The sequence below is a fragment of the Medicago truncatula genome, chromosome 1 (genome assembly GCF_003473485.1).
Source record: "Medicago truncatula cultivar Jemalong A17 chromosome 1, MtrunA17r5.0-ANR, whole genome shotgun sequence".
In the NCBI taxonomy this organism is placed as follows: domain Eukaryota; kingdom Viridiplantae; phylum Streptophyta; class Magnoliopsida; order Fabales; family Fabaceae; genus Medicago; species Medicago truncatula.
In genome coordinates, this window is record NC_053042.1 from 52,393,900 (window position 1) to 52,407,467 (window position 13,568).

The 13,568-nt window shown below is 32.6% G+C and overlaps 1 protein-coding gene across 1 annotated transcript; it reads left to right on the top strand.

The window, feature by feature from the left end:
- The first annotated feature begins 8,651 nt into the window (after window positions 1–8,651).
- On the top strand, window positions 8,652–11,459 carry LOC25485411 (probable cinnamyl alcohol dehydrogenase). The gene is made up of 5 exons (NM_001419169.1): window positions 8,652–8,820; window positions 8,918–9,031; window positions 9,236–9,463; window positions 9,978–10,417; window positions 10,760–11,459. Exons 1-5 carry the CDS (start codon window positions 8,729–8,731, stop codon window positions 10,960–10,962), a joined length of 1,077 nt encoding a protein of 358 aa, NP_001406098.1. The 5' UTR covers window positions 8,652–8,728; the 3' UTR covers window positions 10,963–11,459.
- The last annotated feature ends 2,109 nt before the right edge of the window (window positions 11,460–13,568 follow it).

The window sequence follows — 13,568 nt, forward strand, 5'->3', positions numbered from 1 at the left end:
TTTTCTTCTGAATTCTTAATAGGTTGTAGAAAAAAACTTAAACAACATTACCAAATACTTTAGACCGGAAGAGGTATATCTTCGGTGAAGAAAAGTTATGAGAAACAAAATTAAATCCAATTAAAACGATAAGAGATCAAATTAAGTTTTAAAAAAAAATAAAGAGATCAGATTATTTCGACGTAACACTTGAATAATATTATATTAAAAACATATTTTTATAAAATTCACATTAAAATAAACGTATACATCGTCTAGATTATCTATATAAAAGTTAAATAATTTAATATAACATTATGATATTTTTTTTTTTGAAGAAACTAAACAATATATTAATAAAGAAACGGACAGCTCGACAAGCACAAGGTGTGCTTACGAGCAGCTGATAAAAAGAGTTACATCAATGTTAAGTCAGAATCAGACAAAAAACAGACTAAGACATTACAGTAAAGTTTGAATACAACATAAAGGATTTAACCTCCAATAGGAATACTCAAAATCGAACAAGGCATAGTGCGATTTCAGCCACCAGAACGTTTGGAGTTTCACCTTTTCTGCAAGAGTCTCAATATGATCTGATTTGTTTTGGAAAATCCTATTATTACGGTCTTTTCAAACAACAAAAATCACCGAAATTCATAAAATAGTAAACACTGTCTTTGAATTTTTAGAAGAACCTCCAAGACCACAAAACTGATGAGAGTGAGTACAAGTGGTGCCGTTAAAAACCGAAACAATTCCTAACCATTTTGAAACCAAAAGTCAAATGCGACCGTACACATCACACCGAAAAAACAGATGATCTCTGTCTTCTAAATCACCACACATGGCCGCACAAGATAGATGAGCAGCATCAATAACACTGCGCCTATAAAGATTATCCTTGGTAGGAAGTCTATTCAAGAAGAGTCGCCAAACAAAAAGATTCACCTTCAAAGGAACTGCTTTAAGCCACAAGAAACTATTAAAACCTTCATTTAGATTTGCATCGACCGCCGTCAAAAAAGAGTATGCTGATTTAACCGTGTAACATTGCAATGTATGGAGTTTCCACACCCACCTATCTACCATGCCAACCTGCAAAATATAAGAAGACACCCGCTCCACACACTCCAAAACCAGCCCCTCCTCCCACGCAAATAACCTCCTACGCCACTTCCACGCTTCACCTCCAGCCCCCCACCCTAACTCACACATCTCTGACACCGTAGCTAGTTTATTGTCCGCAAGAGCGTAAAGACGACAAAAAATTCTTGCTAGAGAACAATCATCCAGCCACGGGTCCAACCAAAACAAAGTATCCCGACCATCACCCACCCTCCGAGTAATGTTATCTACCAGCCACCCAGAATCGACAAGACCCACACCCGACCGGATTTGGTTTAGGTTACGCCACCAAACCGATCCAACTCCCTCCCTAAACCGAACCCTGCCCCCTCCTCACCATACTTTGCTCGAATAACAACATTCCACAAACTCTCCCTCTCCTCCAATAACCTCCACACCCACTTACCTAAAAGAGAAATATTAAATTCCTTCAACCTCTTTACCCTCAAACCTCCATTCGCCGTTTGTAAACAAATTTTGTCCCATTTAATCCAAGAAATTTTCCTCACATCCTCAGTACCCCCCCAAAAAAAATTAGAAAAAATAGAATCAAAGGAAGAAATAATACCTGAGGGAGCTTTGAAGAAGGAAATGAAATAAACAGGAACGGATGACAGAACAAACTTGAGCAAAACCAACCGACCACCCAAAGACAAATTTTTACACTTCCAACCAGACAACCGTTTATGAATCCTATCAACCAACGGCTACCAAAATTGAAGCTTCCGCAGATCACCACCAATAGGCAGCCCCAAATAAACAAACGGAAGGCGCCCATGCTTACACCTCAAGACCGAAGAAGCTTCATGAAGCCAAGAGTCATTCACGTTAACACCAAAAAGCATACTTTTGTTAAAATTGACTTTCAGTCCCGAAATGGATTCAAATAAAGCTAACACCGCCTTCAAAGCTCGGACGTTAGACCAACTCTTAACCCCAACCAACAAGGTATCGTCGGCAAACTGAAGATGAGAAACAGGCACAACAATCTGCACCCCAATGTTATACGGAGAAAAAATACAGTTGGTTGTCATAGCATTCATCCAACATTAAGGCCCTCAGATGCCAACAAAAATAAGAAAGGGGAGATAGGGTCCCCTTAACGCAAGCCTCTTTCAAAACAAAACTCATCTGTCGGACACCCATTTACCAAGACTGAAGCTGTTGCTGTCGTTACACACTCCATAATCCAGGCACGCCATAATAACGGAAAATTCATTTTAGACATCACTTCATCAAGATACCCCCAATCCACCGAGTCATATGCCTTCTCAAAATCAACTTTAAAAAGAAGAAGATCTTTATTAGACTTTTTAGCATCATCAACAAGCTCATTAGCGATCAAAATGTCATCCAAAATTTGTCTACCTTTAATGAATGCCGACTGAGTTGTGGAAACAACATTACCGACCACATTTCTTAACCTGTTAGACAGCACTTTGGACAAAATTTTATAAACACTGCTCACTAGAGAAATTGGACGGAAATCAGCCACCCGTTGTGGGTTATCAACCTTTGGAATTAAAGCTATAAAAGTTGAGTTGAGACCTTTAGTAAGCTTACCGTGATGGTAAAACTCCGCAAAAAAATTCAACAAATCAATCTTCAACAAATCCTAAAAATCTTTAAAAATCCCAAGTTAGTACCATCAGGTCCCGGACATTTGAAGCTATCACAATCCCATATTGCTGCCTTTATTTCTTCCAACAAAAAAGGTTTAATTAGGTCCGCCCCTTCCTCCGCAGATAGCGTTGAGAACGTCAACCCACCAATGTCTGATCTCTGAATAGATGTCCGCTTAAAATGAGCTCTAAAATGTTGGTAAACTGTATGACGCACCTCGGATACACCTTCAATTGAAACCCCATCAACAGATAAAGAAACTAGCGCCTACGAGAAGACATTATACCATGAAAAAAATTTGTGTTTGCATCACCCTCTGTCAACCAAGTGACTTGCGATTTCTGCCACATAATACTAGCTTGTAATTTTGAGAAAGCCAAGATGTCTGCAGGTAAACAATGTAACTCGACCTCCTCCTCACTCTCCAAACCACGGCTCTCCCCAATCACATCTAACTCCGCAAACCGATTTTTTGCTTCACAAATTTTGCTATCTAGATTCGAAGTGCGATTCAAATGTCAACTCCTCAACTCCGCTTTCAACCTCTTCAATTTTTCCTTAAGAATAAAGCCACTCCAGCCATGTACGTGAAAAGAATGCCTTTTCTCTTTTACAAAATCAGAATACCCATGAATATCTGACCAACATTTCAGCATTCTAAGAGGTCTTGGTCCCCAATTTTGATCATCAATTGTTAGCATGATCGGACAGCCCCCTTGGAAGAGCCGATTGAATACAATTAGGAAGCAACAAAAACCAGGCTTCTGATAATAAAAAACGGTCTAAACGGCTCATTGACAGACCATCTCCACGATACCAAGTAAAATTACGACCACAGAGAGGCAAATCGACAAGAAAATTACCATCAATAAAATGATTAAAAGGAGCAAAATCATCATTATTATTGTTCACTGACCGACTTCTCCGCTCTACATTAGATCGGATAGCGTTGAAATCACCAAGAACACACCAAGCACTCGAATTATACCTTTGAAGAATACCACTAAGCGCATGCCATAAATCCTGACGACCTCTACTATCACACGACGCATAAACATTTGCCAAACCAAAATCAACATTATTTGTAAGAAACTTCCCTTTCACAATCAAAGAGTTAGGTAAAACCATCGATATCCATATATCAACCACTTTGGGATTCCACATCGTAAGAATACCCCCTAAGGCTCCAACTGACAGTTTAAAAGAATAAGCTACATCAACAGACCCCCATAAAGATCGTCACAAAACATCATCCACTACCTCCATTTTTGTTTCTTGAATACAAAACACATCCGGACTCTTCTCCACAATCAACCTCCTAATCTCCCTCCTCTTCTCTACTGCCCCTAACCCACGAATATTAAAAGAAAAGATCTTCATTTCAAACACATTATGATATATACTTAGAGATGTTGTAAAAACTATGCATGAACTATCTTTACAAATAATAATCGATATATAAATATAACAATCAATTAAATATAAATAAAAGAGAAATCAATGAACTTATCTTTTTGAGATTGTTGTTGAAATTGATCACCCACCACAACGCTAAGAACATCTTTGACAACCCAGCTAAATCTGCTATCGAATCAACTATCAAGATCTGTAGAACAAACACGCAATAAGATAGTCTGAGACGTGTTGATCGCACTGTCTTAAGGATTTTCTACGTGATTATACGCTAAACCCCAGGATTTAACAGACCCTTCCCGATAAGAACCGAGGATACATAACTGACAAGAAGAATTATTTTTCAAGAAGATGTAACCAAAAAATTGTTCACACTCATTAAGGTAGTGTTTGGCCCGACTTATTTTTGACTTTTCTACATTATAAAAGGAGAAGTTGGGCCAAACATATTTCTTGAGAAGCACTTAATATAAAAAGTTGCTTATTTTTTATGTGTAAAATACACAAATAAATGACTTTTGTTAAAGTTGTTGAAACCTACTTCTAAGAATTCTCGGCAACTTTTTTCTAAGATTTCCCCTTCGAATCCCACTGAGCACATTTTATATTTCAATTTATTTGATTTCTTACGGCATGCATGTGGTCTACAATTGCTGTTTTTTGTTTTTTGTTTGTTTTTACCATTTTTTTAATTGCTATAATTTGTTTAGGTTAAAAAATGGTCATCTTTTATTAATGGTATTAACAAATTAGTTATACAAATTTTTCTTCAAAAAAAAATTAGTTATACAAATTACTATTCACAAATTGGCACTTTTTATTGACAATGGTATACTATTTTTTTTTTAAAGGAATGGTATATTATTTATGACGTGCTCTTTTAAACAAATATTGTGATGTAAATTCATAGGTCCATGATGTATAAATTTTTATAAATCTTTTTTTTTGACAAAGAATTTTTATAAATCTTATTCACCTCTTTATATATAAAATTTTTATAATTTTTTATTCATTTTCCCCTAAAATAAATGTTTGTTTCATTTTAAAAATATTTATTTATTTATCATAATTTATTATGAAATATGAACTTTCTAAAAATAATTCATTTTGTTTAAAAATATTATCAAACACTTTAACATAAAATAGATTTTGAAATAAAAAGAAAAATTTACCAAACAACTTAAACTTAATTTCTAAAGCTCATATTTTTAACTTTAAATTTAAAGTAACTTTTATGTCTCAAAAAAGTTGGGCCAAACGCACCCTAATTGTTTTCTATATATTCAATGTATAACTCTAAGCATAAATATTGGGGCTTTTCTGTGCTAGTCGTGTCTCCCAGAATCAGTAACTGATTATAAGTAAATGCACATGGCACAGTTAAAATTGAAGGTTATGTTCAACAAACTCAACAAAATTAAAGTGTACACGGTTATGCTACTACACGTGTTTAAGTAAGTCATAAGGAGTATTGCTCATATAACATAAAAATAGGGAGCACATTGTACATCCCATTTGACTTGGTAAATTAAAAAAGAAAACATGTGTTAGAAAGAAATTATTTGGAAAAATGTTTAGACTAGGTTCAATATATGACCAAAGGGATTGGATCATGTCTAATAAAATAAATAATAATAATATTAAGTTTTTATTAAAAATATTTTTTCTATATTTCTCAATTGAAAATATGGAACACAAATTATTTGAAACTTTTGAAATATACTCAAAATTTACAACAAGAGATACCTGTAACATTTGGGAAGTATCGGGGAAGATATCAGTACATGATAATTATCAGATACTCTCTTGATATGTATCGGGAAGTATCTGATAATTATTTTTTAAAACAATAAAATTTAATCTTCGGACACTCTCCTGATACGTATCGGGAAGTATCGGGCCGGTATCGGTGTAGGATACGCAGGAGATACGATACAATATCCATTTTGAAGTATCGGGGTTTCACAATGGTTGGAGATCAACAATTTTCCATAAAAACAATGCTAAAAATTGTAACTCAAACAAATTATCTAAAACAACGGAAAAATATGAATAAGTGTGACAAAACCTACAAATATGACCAAATTAAAGTATTTGGAGTACTTATGTCGATAGGTGTGTAACAACGAAGACGTCAAAATTATTGCTAAATCTTCACTTAATGGAAGCTAATTTGTCAATATGATCGAAAAAACACTGCAACAAGATCGAAAAACATCTTACACAAAAACATGATTACAAATCTTGCACGAAAAATAGTCCCCGTTTGGAGTTCTATACAAGGTAAGAACAGAAAAATAGTGTTTGTATAGTACTACAATAAATTACTAGCGAAAAGACGGACACATGAAAAAATTATTAACGGTGTTTTTTTATGAAATTTTGATTTGGATTAAAAATATAAATATAAATGTTTGTTACTTTCAAGTTATAAAAAACCAAACTAATCATGATTATTTATTTCAATGACACCAACAATATAACCAAAAAAATATAATTTAAATTCTTTTTTTTAATGACATCAACAACGATCATTATTATAGAAAAAGTTGTTTAAAGGTATAATTGAGATAACAAAAAGTAACTATAAATATATTCATTTAGTTTGTTACACTTTTTAAATGATAAAGGGAAAAAAACCAAACATATATATATATTCATATCATGTTTGTTGCATTTTTTTAATATTTAAATTTATTCTTAGTTATTTGTATTGAAAATTGAGGACATTTTTTTGAAAGAAAAATCCAACCCAAAAATACTGAAAGGGTAGTTTTCTTTAGGGTTAATAGACCTTTACCTCCTGAAAAAAAAAAAAATTGAGTAATGATACATAGACACCCTTTATTCCCATACACCCTTGTACACCCCATGCATTAGGAAGAGAGAAGAGGAAAGAAAAGATAAAGTGTGCTTGTGCGGGGTCCACGTGACTACGTGTCAGATTTTTGTGTGGATGTCAAATGGTGTATTGCCACCTAAGGGTGTCTATGTATCATTACTCAAAAAAATTAGATTCGGTCTTTGTAAAAAAAAATTGTTTTGAAAAACCCCCCTAGACCAGCTGACTATGCATTTTTGCTGATGTGGCATGTTGCGTCACCTTTTACGGATGATGTGGCGCGCTGACTGTATAATTTTTTAATGGGGTACACGTGTCATTTATTATTTTTATAAAAAAATAAAAAATTCTTAAATTCTGGAAAAATTAATAAAAATTAAAAACGAAAATATTTATGGAAAAATTAATATAAATCTGGTAAAATGAAAAAAATCTAGAAAAAAAAAATCTGGAAAAATAAAAAAAAGTGAAAAAAAACAAACTTTTTAATTTCGAAAGAAAAATCTGAACTTTTTATTTTTAATTATATTCATAAATTTTGAAATATTTTAAGTTCCTGAATTTTTCATTCTTTTATAAAATAAAATTTCTTACTTTTGAAAAAAAAAAAGAATTTTTTTCATTTTTCTAGAATTTTTAAATTTTTCCACTATTGAAAATAATATGGAAATATGAATTTTTTGAAATAGATTAATTTTTTTCTATTAAATTTTCTAGATTTTTTCATTTTACTAGATTTTTTAAAATTTTCTAAATTTTTTCATTATTTTTCATTTTACCAGATTTTTATTCATTTTTCCATAATTATTTTCGTTTTTTTAATCATTTTTTATTAATATTTTTATTTTTCCAGAATTTATTTCATTTTTATAATATTTTTTTGTTTTTTATGAATTTTTCTAAAAAAAAATCATAAATGCCACATGTACCCCATAAACAAACAAAAAATAATAATAAAAGTATACAGTCAGCGTGCCACGTCATCCAAAAAATGTGACACATCATGCCACATCAGCAAAAATGTACAGTCAGCTACTATAGGGCTATGCTAAAACAAAAAAACAATTACAAGGATCGAATCCTTTTTTTTTTATAGAGAACAAAACCAAAAGTGATGTATATGACAGGGAGTAAAGACTTATTAACCCTTTTCTTTATATATAATATAGATAAAGCCACAAGCTTTAACAAATTTGAAAAACATCTCTTTGATAGGCAACCAAAACATGATTAACTTACTTAGTTTGCAAACGATAAGTAACTAGTATTAGAATAACCCGGCTGTGGAACCAAAAGGAAAACTATTAAAATAAATTTTATTTTTTCGACTAAAAAAACTATTAAAACTAATTGATGAATCTTTTTAAATTTAATATTTTCTTTCACCAAATCGGTTTAATTAATTAAGATAAGATCAACAACAAAAACAGATCAATACTAATGATCGCAACAAAAGAAGGAAACAGTACTGCATCAAAAGGATACTCTACCTAATAAACACTACTGGATATGGACCATCAGATGCCACAAAATGAATAGTGCCCATCACAGCCTTTATTGATCAACGGTGAAGATTCTCACCTACCGCACCAAGTGACCCCACACCAAATTCTTAGATGGTTACCCTTCAGCACCTTTATATATACGCATGTTTCTCAACCCCACTAACCAAACCCACTCACATTCGTACTGTTTTCTTTTCTTTTTCTCTTTTTTGCTTCTGAGACCAGAGAACACAAAAACATGGGTAGCATTGAAGTGGCAGAGAGAACAACAGTAGGATTAGCTGCAAAAGACCCTTCCGGAATTCTCACTCCATACACATACACTCTCAGGTGATTATTGTGTAAATAAACGTCATCTGATTTATTTTTTGTAACAATACGTGACGATTAATATATATTATTATTTTTATACTTAAAAACCATGCAGAAACACAGGACCGGATGATGTTTACATCAAAATTCATTACTGTGGAGTCTGCCATTCTGATCTTCACCAAATCAAAAATGATCTTGGCATGTCCAATTATCCTATGGTTCCCGGGTATGTTAACTTTTAAACTCTGATCTATCGAATATGTGTCTGGTGTCTGATACTACGTACACATATAATTATGCCATCTATCAAATTATCACCTGCATGTGTCTGGTGTTTGTTGATATGTCCGTGTTTCGATTAATTTTAAGGTTCTTAGTGTTGTATCTTTTATTCAGAAAAATTAACGTTTATGATTGTTTTGAAAAACAGGCATGAAGTGGTTGGTGAGGTACTAGAGGTGGGTTCAAATGTTACAAGGTTCAAAGTGGGAGAAATTGTGGGAGTTGGTCTTCTCGTTGGTTGTTGCAAAAGCTGCAGAGCATGTGATTCTGAGATTGAGCAATACTGTAACAAGAAGATCTGGTCTTACAATGATGTTTACACTGACGGCAAGATCACTCAGGGTGGCTTTGCTGAATCCACCGTCGTTGAACAAAAGTAATCACCATAAAATTAAATTAAATTATTTTCTGATTTTTTATTTTTTTTTATTTTCCTTCTTAATTTAAAATTCCACACGTTTTATCCATTTTTGAAAACCCATTTAAAAAACATTGATGATTTGATGTCTCTTTAGATTATTTTCAACTTATTATCAAATCAGTGTATACTTCATATGAAAATTGTTTGATCTTATTTTACTTTTTCATTATTGATGTAATTTATGTTATAAGTTGTTTATCCAAATGCTACACATACAGATCATTTTGTTTAAAAAAACGTTTCATGGACCCCCAATTTTTTCCACACCTGTTAATCACATACAAAATTGTGATTGATTCAATTGAGTAGATAATTAATTTAGATATGTTCAATTGTGGTTAATTATGTAGTTGAATTGACTATTTTTTTTTTACTGTGATCTAAATTAACTATCTACTCAACTAAATTAACTAAATTAATTACTGAGTTTATTTTAAACTGATTATGTGTTTGGGGATATTACTGTCAGGTTTGTTGTGAAAATACCAGAGGGATTGGCACCAGAGCAAGTTGCACCATTGTTGTGTGCGGGTGTGACTGTGTACAGTCCACTTTCACATTTTGGGCTGAAAACACCTGGGCTAAGAGGTGGAATATTGGGCCTTGGAGGTGTAGGACACATGGGGGTGAAAGTAGCAAAGGCATTTGGTCACCATGTCACTGTGATAAGCTCTTCTGATAAGAAGAAGAAAGAGGCACTTGAGGATCTTGGAGCTGACAGTTATCTTGTTAGCTCAGATACTGTTGGAATGCAAGAAGCTGCTGATTCACTTGATTATATCATTGATACTGTTCCAGTTGGTCATCCTCTTGAGCCTTATCTCTCATTGCTCAAAATTGATGGGAAATTGATCTTGATGGGTGTTATTAACACCCCTCTTCAATTTGTTACACCTATGGTCATGCTAGGTAATAGCCAACTTCTTCTTCCTCATCAATGATTTTTAGCTTAATTATTGAATAGGCCCCTTGACTATTGAAGATTTTAAAATTACTCATTGAACTGAAAAAATTGTAATATGTCCTAAATTTGTTAGTAATTTTTAAACTAATTTTTTTAATTTGGTCTCTCCACTTTTAAATAACTTGTAAATAGGTCTTGAATTTAGGGACCTAAACATAAATTATTTAAAAATTTAGTTCAAGGATATATTTGAAAATCTCCAAATAGTTCAATAACTTAAAGAGTAATCAAACTTCTTTTTCCAATTTGAATGATATCTTCTAATCTATTGATGTTGTGTTGCGTAGGGAGGAAGTCAATTACTGGAAGCTTTGTTGGGAGCGTGAAGGAGACAGAGGAGATGTTGGAGTTTTGGAAAGAGAAGGGTCTAAGTTCCATGATTGAAATTGTGACCATGGATTACATTAACAAAGCTTTTGAAAGATTGGAGAAGAATGATGTGAGGTATAGGTTCGTTGTGGATGTCAAAGGAAGTAAATTTGAGGACTGAAAATGTATACAAAACAAAACACATACAATATCGTGAAGAGTGTGGACAAGTTCATTATTTTCTTGTTGTGTTTGTATAATTGAGGATTTTCTATGCTATGGTTTCACACCATCCAGTGATGTCAATTTTTCATGAAAGCAATAGTTACAAAAAATTCCTATTTCGCTGTTCAAAATGTTGATTTTGTTGTGTGAATATAATTAGAAGGAAAGAAAAACAAAAGGATATGTTGGGTGTGCTCACCAACTTTGTTGAGAATGAGAGTCGTGTTTACTTTTGGTCGTGTGTTTACCTACTTTGACAAATCTTTAACTGCTTACCTAATATTTGAAACTGGGACATTCTCTCAAGTCTCAGCCATACACGTATGCTATATGCCCAAATATTATTGCTTAAGTTTCATATTCTTTGTTTTCATGATTGCTTAGGGGATGAAGGCTGCATGTGATTAGGCTCCGTCCTATGTTATTCCAATCTAGAACTTCTATTATTTTTACATCGAAGAAATGAGAGAAATTGATTAAATGGACGTAGGTGTAGGAGCCACGTGTATTTATTCTTCTCATTTATAATAAATAGTCAATTACCTCCCTGAAATTGTAAGTTTCGTCAATTATCCTTCTAAAATTAACAAAATGTCAATTACCCTCCTGAAATTGCACAACGTTAATCAATTTACCCCCTCCGTCAAATTTTTCTGTTAGTAAACATGACGTTTTGCAAATATCCGCCCTGAAGTTTTACACTTATGTGCAAAATGTCCCCCGAACTTGAAAATTTATATATTTTTTTCTTATCATTAACTCAAAGATATTAAAGACAAGCAATTAACAGTTAACTTTAATATTTTACATGACTCTTTTATTTTTAAAGGGGTCTGTTATTTTATTTTGTTTATGTTGTGCCATTTGGTTGTTCAATTCTCCATAAATTATGACTTATTTAGATAGAGACACGCCAATTCACAACAAAGTAAGCTAGAGACACTCATTCCTCATGAATAATTAATTCTAACAGTTTCTTAAGATAAGTTTGAATAAAATTATTCTATCTTAAAAATTGAACTAAACATGCATTTTGCTAAAGTAATACGAAGTTATTAATTATGCGTTATTTTTAGAGGATATATTCTTATTTTAAGCTTAAATATTAAAGTTAATTGTTTGTCTTTAATATCTTTTGAATCAAGATAAGAAAAAAACATATAAATTTTTAAGTTTGGAGGGGCATTTTGCACATAAGTGCAAAACTTCAAGGGGGTATTTGCAAAACTTCATGTTCACTGACAGAAGAATTTGACGGAGGGGGTAAATTGATTAACGTTGTGCAATTTCAGGGGGTAATTGACGTTTTGTTAATTTCAAGGGGGTAATTGACGAAACTTACAATTTCAGGGGGTAATTGACTATTTACTCTCTCATTTATGTAAAGAAAGTACTGCGCCACTCTAGACTCGATTAAAAACAAAAAATTGCATAAATTTTTTGGTCATATTAATCATTTAAATTTCACCACTAACATATTATTTTACTCCACCCGTCCCTATATCTAAACACCTATTTGATTTTATTTTTGTCCCTAAATGTAACCCTCTTTTCAAATTACTAGATGCATTTATTATTTTTTCCTAAACATACCCCTAATTAATACTACTATCTTGTCTTGAAATATGAAAAGTCAAATTTAATACACATACAAACAAAGGACAATTTCGTAATATTAACACACAAAACAGACACATTAATTACACTGACAGCTTTTCTTAAGAAATGTGAAAAAAGGCAATGGGTGCCTACATTAAGGGACGGAGGGAATAATAAAAAAGTGTGTGAGGACCACTTAAAGGTGGGGTCTTAAGTTAGACCCCATGTCTTAGAAGACCCCCAAATTTTTCCCCACAATGGGAGTACCTATTAGCAGAGCCGTCCGTGTGAAATAGGAGGCTCGACTCTCTTTTTAAAATAGGTCCATAGTAAAATAAAACGTAATTTTGTTGTGTAGTTAAATTTCATTAAAAAAAAATCAGAATCAGAAGAACTTCTAAACATGAAAGAAATTAAAAAAAAAATATTAAGTAAAAGAGGTGAAATTTATCTAACGGTGTCGTTTGGATTTGTCACTCCTCTGTTGTGGAAAAGGGTAAAACGAATGGTTTATGCGAAGAAAAAAATGATTGTTGTGATTATTTCAATGAAATAGCTTTCCAAATTGACTGATTAAGTGATTATACAAATTAGGGGTGGTTTGATAGGATCCGATTTATGTACAAAAATGAGAAATAGAGTCTAGAAAAAAAAACTCAAACGTGTACTAAAGAAAGAAAAGGATATAACATATATATTTTTTATTTAAGTGGGGGGTGGATATTAAATTTAATTTTTCGTTAGAGGCCCGTAGCATTTGGAGGCCCGGCCTGGTTGAGCACTTTGCACACCCTCAAAGCCGGACGTGCCTATTAGGTACTAGGTCTTAAATTCACCATTGTAGATACTCTTAGAGCACATGTTAAACATTAATTTCATTCCATTAATGGTAAGAATTTATTGAAAGAATAATTAAATTAAACATTTTGAGCAATACATTAACACAATTTCCAATACATAATT

What these genes read in the sequence shown, in the direction of transcription:
- LOC25485411 (NM_001419169.1), top strand. Translation starts at nt 8,729, where the DNA reads ATGGGTAGCATTGAAGTGGCAGAGAGAACAACAGTAGGATTAGCTGCA. An exon ending in TCCACCGTCGTTGAACAAAA is followed by an intron (nt 9,464 to 9,977) that starts GTAATCACCATA and finishes TATTACTGTCAG; the next exon opens with GTTTGTTGTGAAAATACCAG. An exon ending in TACACCTATGGTCATGCTAG is followed by an intron (nt 10,418 to 10,759) that starts GTAATAGCCAAC and finishes TGTGTTGCGTAG; the next exon opens with GGAGGAAGTCAATTACTGGA.